This window comes from Aythya fuligula, chromosome 1, assembly GCF_009819795.1.
Source record: "Aythya fuligula isolate bAytFul2 chromosome 1, bAytFul2.pri, whole genome shotgun sequence".
NCBI lineage: Eukaryota > Metazoa > Chordata > Aves > Anseriformes > Anatidae > Aythya > Aythya fuligula.
The window spans coordinates 30,861,293-30,876,004 of NC_045559.1; the positions used below are offsets into that span (position 1 = coordinate 30,861,293).

General features: G+C 37.4%; 1 protein-coding gene across 1 annotated transcript in view; it reads left to right on the forward strand.

Annotated features, from left to right (window-relative positions):
• CNTN1 (contactin 1) overlaps positions 1–10,517 on the forward strand; it is a 149,269-nt gene extending 138,752 nt beyond the window's left edge. The window contains exon 23 of the mRNA XM_032189513.1: positions 8,147–10,517. Coding sequence (XP_032045404.1) covers positions 8,147–8,226 — 80 coding nt within the window. The 3' untranslated portion in view covers positions 8,227–10,517. The remainder of the gene's footprint in view (positions 1–8,146) is intronic.
• The last annotated feature ends 4,195 nt before the right edge of the window (positions 10,518–14,712 follow it).

Consider the following 14,712-nt stretch of genomic DNA (forward strand, 5'->3'; position numbering starts at 1 on the left):
GGTCACCAAAGAGCATGTGCTTTTTTCATCTTTGGAGATTTTTGTGTCTCAGCTAGGCAAAGCTGTGACTGGGGACATCCAATGTTGGTGACAGGCCTGAAGTGGGAAGTCAGACTAGATGGCCCCAGGAGCACCGTCCAACCAGCCATTTTGTGCTTCTATGAACTGTATAACTTCTGAACTTTGATGGTACATTTCATTATATTTCATTAGAAGCACAGTTTGTTCTGTGATTATTTGGCAGCATTGAATTCATGTAGATAGATTTGTTGCTATGGGTATAAAGCATAGATAAAAGCCATATATTTGCTAAGTCAAACTTATCTTTTAAGTACTGGTGACCACATGGGAAATATTTTTGTGTATTTTTGCCTCTCTTTCATAGCTGTATTAAGTAGTACGTCTTATTACATATTGAAATGTTCCATGTCTTTTTCAGAATACTTGAAGGACTTAGATGTTAATGCCATATATTAGGACTTAGATGTTAATACCATATATTTCACTTTCACCATGCTCTAAAGCCTGTTTGATGACTGGATAGCATATGGCCAAATTCATGAGCGTCATACCTGCGCCATGTGCGAGTCTTGTTGCACTACGAGGAGGGATGTGCAGGGAGGCCTCTCCCTGCCATGAGGCAAGCGCTGTCATCCAGCCCACTGAGACTGGGCCTGGCTGCTTTTGTAGAGGCTGAGAGCACCACTCTTCCTCTTGTGATATGTAAGCATGGCTTCCAGGCTGAAAGGTGAAGACTTCTAAGACAGGTTTTAAAAGTAGCTCAGAATTTATACATTATATCTGTTTCCAAGAACACAGAAAATTCAAAAACTGGAGTATTTTCCCATCAATTCACCACCATTTTGCATCTGAAGTTCCTGCTGTTCACCCATTTTACTATGTGGTTGTAAAAATGTGAGCTATTTGCAAGTGAAAAGGAGTGACTTATCTGGTATATACTTGGAACACATTTACTTGTAAAAGCATTCACAAGTCCTTGTTTTCTTGAATAAGGAGGAGCAGGTTTCTCACTCAGAAATCCCCAGACATACCAGTTCACCAAAGATCTGCCCTTTTTCTTCTTTTCAGGGCTACAATGAAACTCTCTTTTGGCTTCCTTTTTTTTTTTTTTTTTTTTTTTTTTTTTTTTTATTATTATTATTATTATTATTCTTTCCTGAAATGTTATCCCTTTCTGATTAAAAACCTGTCACAAGGCACTCAGAGGAAGATCAATTTCCTTAGTGGTTATCAACCATAATTTCTGAGGCAGTGCAGAATGTATCCATGTGGAACATTCACGGCCAAGTGTTTTGCCACACCAGACAATTGGTGTAATTACAAATGAGCTTTTCTATATGGACAAGCTATGAAAACTTGTTCCAGGCTCCTCTTGCTGCTTCAGCAGTTTCCAGCAGCAAACACTTCTTCTTAGCCGAACACATGATTCAGCCTTACTTGGACTGGCAGTAATGCTGGTGCTTCTTGTGAGCCAATTTGTCAGGAGTGATTGCTCGCAGTGAAGAGACAGAGCAGATGCTGAGCCTTTATGACAGGCTTTATGTCACAAGCCTGTATGACAAGCCTTTATGTCACAGAAACTGTTGTGAAACTCACAAAATGTGCATAAACTACAAATACAACTTTTGCCTGGGTCACAAATGGGCCTCCATGGATTTTTCTTGTTATTATTTGCTGAGTGTACCACTTTAAAAATACTTTTTTTAATAATGCTACCTGTGGTCTTCTACTTAACTATCCATGCAAAATAGTCTGTAATGAGCATTACAGATGTGAAAGGGAAGAGGACTGATAAATAATTCACATTTATTGAAATTTACTAATAGTCTGCCAACTGAATATTATCTCATTTTGCTCAGAGTCTAATGCATCTTTTCATGTTGGCAGACCAGGTCTCCAGCAGGGCCAGAGTCAATAGAAAAGAAGCCCGTGCAGCTGCCAGTGGGCACTGGCAGCAAGTCAGATGCCATTGCCAGAGCAAAACAAAAAAGTTCACTTGGCTCTGGGATATGGGTTCTCAAGTAGAAGAAAAAAGACTAACACAGTGGGTGGACAAACCACCCAGACCACCAGTAGTCCTTTAAACATGTTTGTAATGCTCTGTCTCTTGTTCTTGTAGTAGTATTAAAACTGTTCTAGAGCTACACAGAAAACATTAGCACAGCACAAAGCACAGGCAAATGCACAGACAGCATTATTGCCAGCATACACATCTACTCTGCTGCAAAACTGTGATTCACAGGGCTGTGAATTACTCTGTAGAGCCTTTCTTGAAATGTTCATGGCATAGACAAGAGGAAAATTTCCTCATACCTAAACAAAGGTATTCCTAGACAAGGGAAAGTTGGACTTATGACTTAGCAATGCTGCCACTGATGCTAGATAAACTTATTCTAATTAGTTCAGTTACTTTCCATTTCCATGATTAGGGATAGAAGAATTTTAACCATGCCTGCTGATATTTCCTATTTCTGTTGCGGTTGCCTTTCATGAAGACACAGTTTCTGTCTGGGACAAGTGGAATTTCTTTTCAGAAGGCAGTTCACAGATCAACAAACCCACACACTTATTTTATGCAATTTAACCTAAAAAAATGTATTTTCTCCCTTCCCAGTTTACTGTCCTGCCTGGATAAATATGAAAACACTCAAAAAACAGATATTGATGAAGCCTAGTAGGTAAATTAATGACAGTTTTCAGAAGATCTGAGCAGGCAAAAATCCCCTATTTTTTCTAGTTGGCTGAGTTATTTCTCAGAGAAATGGACATGCTTAGTTGCAAGCAAGGAGAAACAGAATATGAGAAGGATTTTAATTTACCTTTCTTAAAGTAAAAAGGGGAAATATAGAAACAGATCATTCTGATGGACAATGCATCTTGGGCATCTTCTCCAAAAGGAGAATATTATTTACAGGAAAATTGACAGGAGTTCTTTCAAAAAGAAAGAATTTTGCAGAACAGGCACAAAGGCACACTCATTTCTTAAATATCAAGAATAAAACTTTGTTGTGCTACAAACTTAATTATGAATTACGATAAAATATCAGTTATGATAAGAAACATTTCTTTTTTCTCACTCACTCAATAAATTTATGGTAGTTTCTGTCATGTTGCACCTACTGTATCATTCAGATAGTCAGTCTGCGTCTATGTGAACAGCTGAGATACTCACAGAATTCACACTCCTTAAACTAGAACAGTCATGCAGACATTCCCAGTGATGCTCAATTCCTGGAAACTAAGAAAACCGACGTAATTTAATGCAAATTAAGTCTTGAACAATCATTCCTGACAACAAAAGGGGAGAAAGAGTTTTGCCACAACAGGATCAGCTTATTATTAGCCAAGGAACAGCTTGAAGTTTGTGTACATTGGCAGGACAGACACTTTCTCACTGAGAAAGAGAAGTTATTTATGTATGACAGTTTCACAGATGACCAGTAACTAATTTCCTGGTTTGCAGACCTGATGAAAGTAAGATTTCTAAATAGTCCTGTAAATTTTTTTACAGTCCAGTATAAGAAGAATACTAATGTTGGGAAAAGGACCAAAAATGCCTTATCTTTAAGATAAGTAACATTTAAAGAAAATAATAACATATTTTTAATATCAAGTCATTGCAAAGTCTTGGGAAATATATAGATGTCTGAATTGTTTTAATGCTTGTTTCATTTAGGCATTAATTTCATTCCTTTTGAATATAATTGAAAACATGTTGCCTATTGTTCAAGATGTCAGTAAAATTTGAGATGTCCATTCATGTCTAAAATTTCATCCTAGACTTTATATAATTGAGATGGCAATGCAGAATATAAAATACAAATGGAAAGCTGTGGATTAGTGGGACTTTACCGGGAGTTCCTGTGATATGTAAAGGTCTTGCTGAAGGCAGACCAGTCCAGTGGTAGTTCCCTTCATTTGCTCAGGTAAACAGCCATTCATGAGAAAGTTATCCCTAAAGGCTGCTGAGAACAGAAGGCAGGAAAATAGTTATGGTAACTGCATGCATCACAAACAAATTGTATTCAATTTTAAGCTATGTTCTTGGTATATAGTTTAGTCCTAGGCTTAAAAATATCAACTACAGGAACTCTATAGCAGACAGTAGTAAGGCCTTCATGGGAATATAGAAAGAAAAGATTTCACAGCAAATGTTTAAGGTGGCTAGAAAAAAAAATTGCATTTAAGGTATGTGATTCATGTTTATTTGAAAGAAATGAGGAATCTTAATCTGATGTCCACACATAGTGAGTTATTAGGAATGGTAATTAGGTCATGTAATACTCCTTCAGTTTTGTCCCCTATTTTGGTGGCTGTAACTTGCACGCAGGCTGGAGACATGATACTGGTTGAGAGTACAGAACAAACATGACTGTTTGAAGAATGAAGAAGGAGAATGAAGCTTTACATGCTAAATATATCCAGCTCATACCTGGCTAGACTTCAGGAGATGTTCAATAATTATTCTGTTTTAATTTACATCCACATGTTTATATCTGCATATTCACTGTGTGGCATTTCTGGCATTTCTCTATTTTTTAAAAGATTGTTAAAACTGACAGATTACAACTGCTTTACTCTATTGCACAGAATTAAATCCTATGGTTTTTACTCAAGCAAAACTTGCATTAATTTCCACTCATGAGCTACAGGAATATATGGGCCTTCATGCAGTGGTGAATAATATTTCAAGTAAAGTATGGCTCCTGACATGTGGGTCCATAATCTAACAAGAAGGAAAAAAAAAATAAAAAAAAAAAAAAAAAGAGAGAGAAGAAAAATTTAATGTGGATAAATTTAATGTGCATTTATTGTCCTAATGTTCTGCTGATGAGTTGTCTGAGGGTAGGATTTGCTTCACTGTGGAAAGCTGTTGTAAGCATCTGTGCACCAGTGCCTAAACCTTGAAGAAACTGCTGCAATGAGGTAAACTGCTAGCTCTCAATTCCAGAGCCAGTTAATGCATCTCAGAGGAAGACTTATTATTCCTTTCTCTTTGTAGAATAGTTACATGCAAATAGAAATTTCCTCATACTTGCTCATCATTGAGCTTCACTCAGAAAACTTTTCTTCATTTTTTCTTTCATCAGAAGCATTCAAAATGGGACTTTAGTTGTGTCTTCCCAACTGCATTTTCCTGTTCTGACAAAGACAGAATACATTTTTGTGGATATTTTTGGATCCAGAATCTAGAACATATTTTCTGTGGCTATTATTTATTAATTATAAATTGATATTTGTGTATAGAGACTACAAAAAATATTCACGTCTTGTAAATCACTAAAAGTACGAATAAATATACTTTCACAATTGCCAAAATATAATAGTTGTTATGTATGAGAATACATTTGAACATAAGTTTATATATGTCTTAAGTATAAACTTCCTCCATTTATGGATACTTACAAAAGCAATCTTTCAATACTTTCTTTCATTTACCTTTTACTAAGCTGTACTGTGTACAGCTGATTTGAGGCAATGGAGAATGATTTGTTGGTCTCTTGTCTTGTTTTCCAAATGCTTGGATATCAGAAAGTACTTCAGAAGAAATGCTGACTTCAGAAAGCAACCCTACAGTATTAGGGGAAACAGTGGGAGTGGGAGCAGAGTTTTTAGAGGTCAGAAGCAAAAGAAAGCTGAGGGTGGAGTTTAGTAGTGGGGACAGAAAAGAGAGAGAAGCAGCAGAATGTCATCATTTGAGTGAGTAGCAGAGTCAGGAGGAGTTAGATAGTAGACTTGGAGGGTGGAGAAGAAGAGGAATACAGCTGAAGTTGAAAATAAATTATCTGGGGAAAGCCCTAAAATCCTGGATTCATGGCGGAGATACTGTGGAGTTTCTTCCTGGCTGGACAATAGAGAAACCAGGATGATGTAAAAATACTTGTTCCCACATCCTGTGGCAGGAAAAAAAAAAAAGAGGGGGAATAGTTGGCTCCATCTCTGAGGCTGTTTTCTGAGTAGATCTCTGATGCAGTTTGCATAGAGCTTCAGCCATGGGTCAGGCCTTTCAGTCTGCCTTTCTAGTAGCACTTAAATTCACTGCTGAAGGCCTCCTGTAAACAGGTTAGGCCTTCCACTTGCTAGCGGCTTATGGTCCCCTTTCTGTTAAATGACTTGCACCATGAATCTTGCATATCTTGTGTGGTATTTGGCCACCTCATAAGTATCCTTCCATTCCTGGGGTGGGGAGGGTGCACATAGATTTTGGCTGAAAGGTGTCTTTAGACCCAGCTCTTTCCAGCAGTACACATATACTATGTATATCTGGTGGAACATAATTATTCTCACCATACCAATGCTCAGGAATTAGTTGGGAAGAACTGTATTTAATAAGTCAGTTGTAAGGAAAGAAGAATAAGTGTTCTAGTTTGAGATATGATCCCAACTGTCTTTCCAAAGAATTGCCTGGGAAAAAAAAAATGTTTGGAGCCAAATGAGGACAGGAAATAGTGCTATGAACATGGGCAACTTGCAAATAGTACAAGTATTGTACATCACAGAAAACACTGAGTAGAAGGAAGTCAAACATACACTGTGTCGAGACATTTCATGAAAACCCCATCAGAAACAAAATCCCTGCAATTATGCATGTAGGAACCACAAATGAATAATATCACTTTCATATACCTACAACTGACTGCTGAGCTGGTGAATCCAGGAGTTTCCTCTTTTGGACTTGGCCCACATACTTTATGAAAATTGTTTTTGTTATCAGTCAGTTTCATTTCCATCTAGTTTCCTTACTTTCTCCTTATTATTGTGGGTAGGAAATACTGCGAGAAATAAATGCTTGAGGGAATTTACTGGTATTTATTTGGCCAAATTCACACTTCAAAACAGCATTTTTTTCACACTTTATCTTGTTTTGCTAATTTATAATTAGTAAAGTGCTTTACTAATAGGAAGTTTGAGAATGAAGAATTAAGCTCTTTACTTATACTGAAAGATGCAAATACTTCTCAGGCAGCTACATAAAACCTACAGATCTGTCTTTCTGGAAGCCTGCATAAAGTTGGAGAAAATGATGTGATTTATGTGGCCGTGCAGGATGTGAATGCTATTTTGGGACTTTCTATAAAAGAATGCTTGAAATTTAATGTATTGTGCTTGTCGTTAGCTACATTAGGACTACCTGCTGAAATCTGTGCTGCTTGTTTCACGTGGTAGCTTTTCAGTCTGTTTTTGTCCTCATTCAGAGGAACATTGGCTAAGGAGCCATCCAGCAGATAGGTTCCAGCGGTGCCTCAGGATTGTTGCCACCAGTTGCAAACTCCTTAGTGTGTGTTCAACAGCAACATGAGCAGTAGTAAGCTAGGTCCCACCTTTCTGGGATGACAGAATAGCCCATTCTCCAAAACCTTTGGCCAATCTCCAGGACTAACAGCCAGGCTCACATTCATTATCAATTTGGCTGGGTTATTTTGTCACATACATGCTTCTTGATGAAGAGCTGGTCCACAGCAACACAAGACATTTAACATAATAGCAATTCTTATGCCTGATTACCAGAGCAAGTCAAGTAAAGCTTGTAAGCTGTCAATTAATATTTTTTGTCTTAAAATATTTGTTTAAGAAAGACCCTTGTGACTTTAACAGACATCAATGTGTAAATGCCACACTGCTAGAAGTCAGCCATCTGGACTTTGTAATCTAGCTGGTAAACAAATGGACCAGGCTCTTTGACATCTCTCAGATTATTGCTGATCATAATAACATTAACATTTCCAAAGGTGTCTCTTTGCTTTGTCACATTTCAAAGACTCCATTAATTTTGTTTTCAAGTGTTTAAATATTTATTTTGACCTTTTACCTCCTGGTATAACCTCCTGGCTTGTTGGACCATCCAAATCAAAATACACTGATGTGTTCTGAATGGCTTTGCTGCTTGTATAAACACACTGCATAAACAACTCTTGCAGAACAAAAGACCAAGTCCTCGGCTGTACTGAGAAAGTCTCTTTGTCCATTTCAGATTATGCATACAGGTAGGAGCTGTGTTGAGATACGCCAGCTGGTTTTCTGGCCTTCATACCCTGCATTCTTGCTTGCATCCAAGGTTGTTTCTCCACACTGAGAGTAATGCTGAAGTAAAATAACAATGTGCTGTTATCTGTTCGATGTGCAGGTGCCACTGCTGGAGTACCGACTCTGCTTCTGGGCCTGGTGCTGCCTACCCTCGGTGTCCTTGCCTACTCGGGATTCTGAATGTAGCTGGATTTATCTTGTCCTCAACCGAACGCAAGGAACTCCCCTTGAAGATGAGGACTGTGACTCTCGATTCCTGTGGCACCATCCTAAGCCAAATAAATTACACTTTAAAATAAATCACCCTACCAATTTCTTATGAACTTTAAGAGGACTGAGGCATCCAGGAACTCCTTCATTAAGTAAATCAACTTTTGAAAGGATAAGAGATATTTTTAACTTGTTCCAATATGCCTTATAAAACACTTATGCTGATCTGTGACAGTTGCATGATTCGGTCCAATGGGGCAAGTTACAGTGTTAAAACCCAATAACATAGGCTGTACAGTGAAAGTAAAATCACCATACGTAGGTGCTTTAACTTGAATAACAAATTGTGAAATATAATAGAGATTGAAATGTTGATTGTATGTGATAAATGTAAGAGTACTACGTCTGTCTGTACTATCCTATATGTTCTGTGTACTGCATATTTTTGAATGGCCCCATCATCATTTATTGGGATTACTGGTTTTTAGAGAGACAGTCAAAGCAAAAACATTTTGTTTATTTTTACAGCTATATTTCTTGAGGCTATTGGATACAATTTGAAGGACCTGAAATAAAAGTCAATTACAAGGAATTTTTTTAATATGTTCAGAATACCTGAGGCACTTGTAGTATGCTCAACTTAAAGGAATTTACCTGTACTTTACTGACACTGGATTTACCATATTCTTTTTTTTTTTAAATAATTCTGTTGAAAATTCTGTTATGGTCATTGTTCCTGATTTTAGGAGTGAAATGTCAGCTTTCAGGGAAGCAGCATAATATGTTGGTTTTGATTTAGTATTATTATATTATTATTAAGGTAGCAATATAACAGTTAGGAGACTGAAGATGGAGTCCACGCTAAAATCAGCTAAATGGACCATTAAATGGTAGGAAACTTATGTTATTTTTTAAATGAAAAGATTTAAAATAGAAAAAATAAAAAGATATACAGTAAGTGGCAAAAACAGAGTAGCACAGTAAAAAAAATATATTTACATTTCTATGCTGCAGATACCAGATGTTATCTTCCTGTAGTGAAGCGTACATTTGGGAGAATTATATGCTTTTTCAAGAATTTGATATTATTCTAATGTTCATAGTGTTGTAAATAAGAGTTTTAAAGTTCTGAGACTGTTCCCCTATTTGGTAGAGTACTGAATGATCCAACTGTGTGTTAATACATGAGTCAGATCCCAACTGTTAGTTGAATTTAAATGTTTACTATGGCCTTTGTGAAATGGGAGCTCTATTAGAGATGGAGAATGTTTTTGTTCTGACTGTATCCAGGGTGTTTCAGTAGTTTTTTGTTTTGTTTTGTTTTGTTTGTTTTTAAAGAAATGCACATTCCTTACATTTTCCATGGTGTGCTGGGAATTAGAGTGTGAATGTTGAAGAAACACAGTGATATTGAATCAGCTGGCTCAAGTAATAGTGCAATGTCTGATGCTTCGAGAATTATAAGCTTTGAATCATATTTTATTAGCACAACCTTGCTGGCTACTTAGAAATAGATTTTATCTTTTTAGAACTGATACTGTAGAGGTCCATAATAATAATATTTACATGAAGCAAGAGTAGGTCTATTAATAATTTACACCCCTTTCTTTAATTTGTATAATTTTGTACTATATATTTACATGTAAAAGTGTAGAGTCTTCATTAAGGAATATCAATAATATTGTTTTAGTTTAATTTTAAATATTTGTTACAAGGTGAAAATTTTTTAAATAGGTGAAAGTGACAACTTCCCTATAGAGGAATGTCAAAGTGTCAAGCACTACTGAGTTTCGTAAATTGTATAATTATTTGAAAGAGAAATGAGCTGTCTTCATACATGAATAACTAATACGCTGTAAGCCTTCTGTACAAAAAAAAAAAAAAATGCGTTTTATTGTATTTCATTTGGTTTGGTTCTTTTGCAGTATGACTCATTTTTATATTATCTACAACCACAACTAAATCTTTTGCCAAATGCATGATTGCCTTTTACTTTTCTAATACATCGTGTAAAAAGCAGCAGTGGTTAGTTTTTGCATGAAAATGACCTGAGAGGGAAATACACTTTTTTTTTTTTTTTTTAAATCAGCAACATAGATGAGGTAGGTCTCACATACTGATCAGGTAGTTCTTCATTGTTTCACATAATTGTATAAATTTGACTGGGATCTTCAGTTTCAAATTGTTGTCAAGAAAAACTAACTGATGTATCACCTGCTTTAAAATGCAAGGTTCTTAATTAAAGTTTATATAGATAGACATATTTGTTGTTTCTTTATATTTCAGGAAACTTGATATTACTATCATTTGATACTGATGAATATTGAACTGTTTTTTAGTTACTTTTTATTTTTTTTTTTTTTTTTTTTTTTTCAAAAGAGTAGAGCAGGACTGTGCTTTGTCCTTTTTATGAATGAAAAGTAAATTACAATTAAATAAATGTATCAATGTTACTCAAGATATAATAACTGTCTTTTGAATTGGAGCTTTCTAATTTTATAATAATGTCATCTGTAACAGTAAAGGTCTGGATGGGATAAGATCCTGTGTATCTCTCCCCTGCCTTCTTGTGAATTTTGCAGGAGATATGAGCCTTTCTGGAGTAAGGGTAGCTGTTTTATTATAGGTGATACAGAAAGATTTTCCTGACTTAAGTGGCTGAGAGTCTCCTGAGAGCTTTTCAGCATTTTTGGAAGGAAGAGTTAAACAAGCAGAGTACTTTTTCAGGTCATGTTTTCAACTTCAGTAGATATATTACAAAGAAAAGTGCCTGAAATGGGAAAATTTTGTATTGATTCGTGCTTTGTGCAATCACAATTTCCAAGAGCTCATACATGTACCAAAAATAACTGGCTGAGAGACTGATAGCCTTTGAGGGATCACCTTCATGTCCTAAACTGTAGAAAATGTACCATGATAGAAGTTTATCTCTTAGTGAAGCTGACGATCATACTGCAGAACTTGGTTGCATTTACCTTCAGACATACCAAATGAGAAGCGTTGATAGCAGAATGTGTTTCATAGAATCACGGAATTGTTTAGGTTGGAAAAGACCTTCATGCTCTGCACCTACAAGATCGTCTAGTCAACTAGAGCAGACATCAGACATGGGGAAGAAAGACGTTGTAAGTGGTTTGTTTAGCTATGTTTTGGATTTTTGTTCTTGGTCTCCAAGAGAAATAAGGTTTTGATTCTCTATCTACCTACTAATAATGCTGAACCTATTGGAGAGTGGTGGACGACTTAAACAGCTATCATAAAGAAATTCATAGTCTGAGTAGAAGGCAGAGACTTAAATTAGAACTTTGCATCAAAAGGGTCTGCAGCTGAAGCTGGCATTACCTGTTCTGTCTGGCCTGCTGGAAGCCCAGCCAGCAAACACCTCACTGTGAGGTAGGGCTCAGCTCGCCTTGCTCCTGGCAGAGGAAAACTGAGATCACTGCAGTGCTTGGGCAAGAAGGGGAAGAATGGGGCACAGAACAAACATCCGTAAGAGAAAAGGCTTCATTATTTCCACTCTTCAAAGAACAACTTTTGTTTGTTTATGAGACTTCTTTGTTTCCAGACTTTGGAGCCTCTAGCTACAGAAGATTATAAGAAATATGCCTTTAAATATTAGATATCTGGCTGAAGACCAGATCTTCCAGTCTTGATTTGCCCCATCATTATATTAAGTTACATTTCCTATTGGAATTAAAATAACAAACATCAGGTAATACCCAAATATATATTGGTACAGATCTTGAAGTAGTTCCAAATGCTATTGTTTGGAGATTTTGTTTATTGAAATACGTCACTAAATGTCAATCTTTCAGGTTATGACAGTACAATATAGATTAAGCAAATTCTGTTGGCAGCAGCATGCATTTCATAGCTTTTAGCACTTGTGTATGCTCCATCTTTACATATAATGTCCAGTGGAAAATTTTTACCATGTTAGGATATTGGCAGTGCCAATGTCCTAACCTGCCTTCCAGCCACCTGCCTTCCACACAGAGCAGAGACATTTTCAGAGAAATATTTCCCCTCCCTGTTTCTTCCAGATATGATTAATTTAACTTTTCTGCCAGTAGTTTCTTTTGCTTTGTCATTTTAGCATTCCTCTTATTCACAAGAACAAAGAAAGGACAGAAAGCATGAAAATCCACATGAATAGAAAATCAAAAGTAATGTTCAAGCACAACTGCCTTTTCTTTCCTTGACAGGCTAATAAGCTTTTTTTTTTTTTTTTTTATTTTATTTTATTTTATTTTCTTCCCCTTAACCTGGATGCTGATTAACCAAGTCTATTCTAACAGATGTCTTGAAAAAAAACAAAAACATATGAAAAGCATCTCCTTCACCTTAGTTGACCTTGACTCTTGTCTATTATCTTGATTAATGTCTGGCATACATGCAGCTCTGCTGACATATGGTTAGCTAGTGTTATGTGGGAAAGTAGAATAATTACGCTGGCAAAATGTCTGTAACAAGTGCTCTATACCCACTAGGAGGAGACATTAAACTACGTGGCAGCAAAGGCACAATGTTGAAGATGGGTTCCCATCAGGAGGTGGGAACACCTTGAGATGGTTGGGATCTAACCTGCTAATCCAACTGCAGCCATGCCAGGTGCCCTGGAGTATATTCTGCCCTGGACCTTGCTAATGGATGAGTGCAGAAAGGAGAAAATTAAAGGCCTGCTTGACTTCTCTCTCGTCCCCATCCTACTCCACATTCAGCACTGGTAATGGTTTTCAAAGACAACTCTTCCCTGCAACCACATAAAGCATCTTACATTTATAGCAGAGTTATCTTATCTTACATTAGATGAGTAAATAGGTCAGACAAATGATTCCCCTGCCCACTGACTATTGAGACCTAGCTCTAAATCATAGCTATCTAATTCTGGAGAAGATAAACCCCACCCCAGCCACATTAAAATGTGCAGTGTCAGCCACTGGTAAAAAGGCAATGCTTGACAGGGAATACAAAGACTGCTTATTTCTGATTCCTATGGGGAGAAAGATATAAAAGCATGGAGTCTCCAGAGAAATTCAGACCAGGGGATTGTTCTTGCTCGATCAGCTCCCTGCTAGCAGCCCATCTGCAGTGCCAGTTGCTGGGGCACACTTATGGACACAGTGACTGCTGCATGCTACTAAATGTAATGCCTGGGACTGCTCTCCAGCATTGAGCATGTTAGGCTTTGCCCCCTGACTGAGCTGCTTGCACATCCTAAGTGGGTCACCAATGGGACGGTTCGACTTCATGCAGCATGGTAAAACCTCCAAGAGGTAGGGGGACGTGCACGTGGCTTTAAGGCATGGCCCTGTGTGACAAGACCTTTGCTGATCCACGTCTTACACCTTGTGATTAAATCCCTGTCATTTGTCTCGTGAGTTCACATTTAGCCAATAATATTAATGAAATCATATATAGCATTCTCTCCTGTTTTCATCAGCGTAGGAAGTTTTTGCCATAAAAGTTGAGGCATATGCTTCTGTCAGACCTCCTCAGTGACAGCACTCTGAAGCAATTAATTACAGGCCTTAATTTAACTGTATTCTGGCAGAACACGCTAATGTGTAACAGACTCCCTGTGGATTGACCTGTAGCTCAAAGAGCTGTTGAAAAGCAGCACACTCACCACAAAGCTCCTCTCTGCCTGCCCTGCCAGAACACCACACTACCGCTGCAGGCCTCCAAGATGTGTGCTAAGGCCAAGATGATGTCTCTTCTGGCACCAAGCTCCAAGGCACATCAGCCAAATTCAGTCTGGTTTGATTTCCAGTGAAGAGTAGGTGATGGAATGATGCAAAAGGTTATATTTGTAAACGTGAGACTTGTACAGGTACATAAATGCATGCACTGAGATTGTAACAGGATCTGACAAATGTGTGCAAAAACACACATGCAAACAAACACAAAAAGCTCTGCAGTTTTTGTGGCAGCTTTCATATGTACAGCTTAAACTTTATGGTGCCAGAGCCAAGAAAAAGCATGCAAAATTATTTCACTTAGTTCTGCTCTGCAGTTATCTATCATCAGCTTACAACACCAACTTTTCTGTGGTGTTGTGGATGTGATGACTTAGCCAGTGGAACAGGAGAAAACAGGGGACAATGGGAGAAATCAATAATTCAAACTCTTAAGATTGAGCCAAACATGCGCTAATACAAATGACCTAGAAAACAGCATAGATACTCTCTTTCAGTAACTGTGTTAGCATACAGCACAATAACACTCCCCTTTGGGGGTTACTAATTCCAGGATGTAGGAGAACAGGATTTATTTATAGAAAGAGCATAATTGCTGACTTGGTCTTTTTTTTAGTCAGTAAACTGAGCAAGCTACATGCCTTCACTGTGACAGAAACACAGGGTCACAAAGGGCATGAACTCAGTTAACAGAGTTTATTTCCCTACCTCAGTTGTTCCGGAATATCCTTGCTGAGCTGTGATAACCTGATGGCTT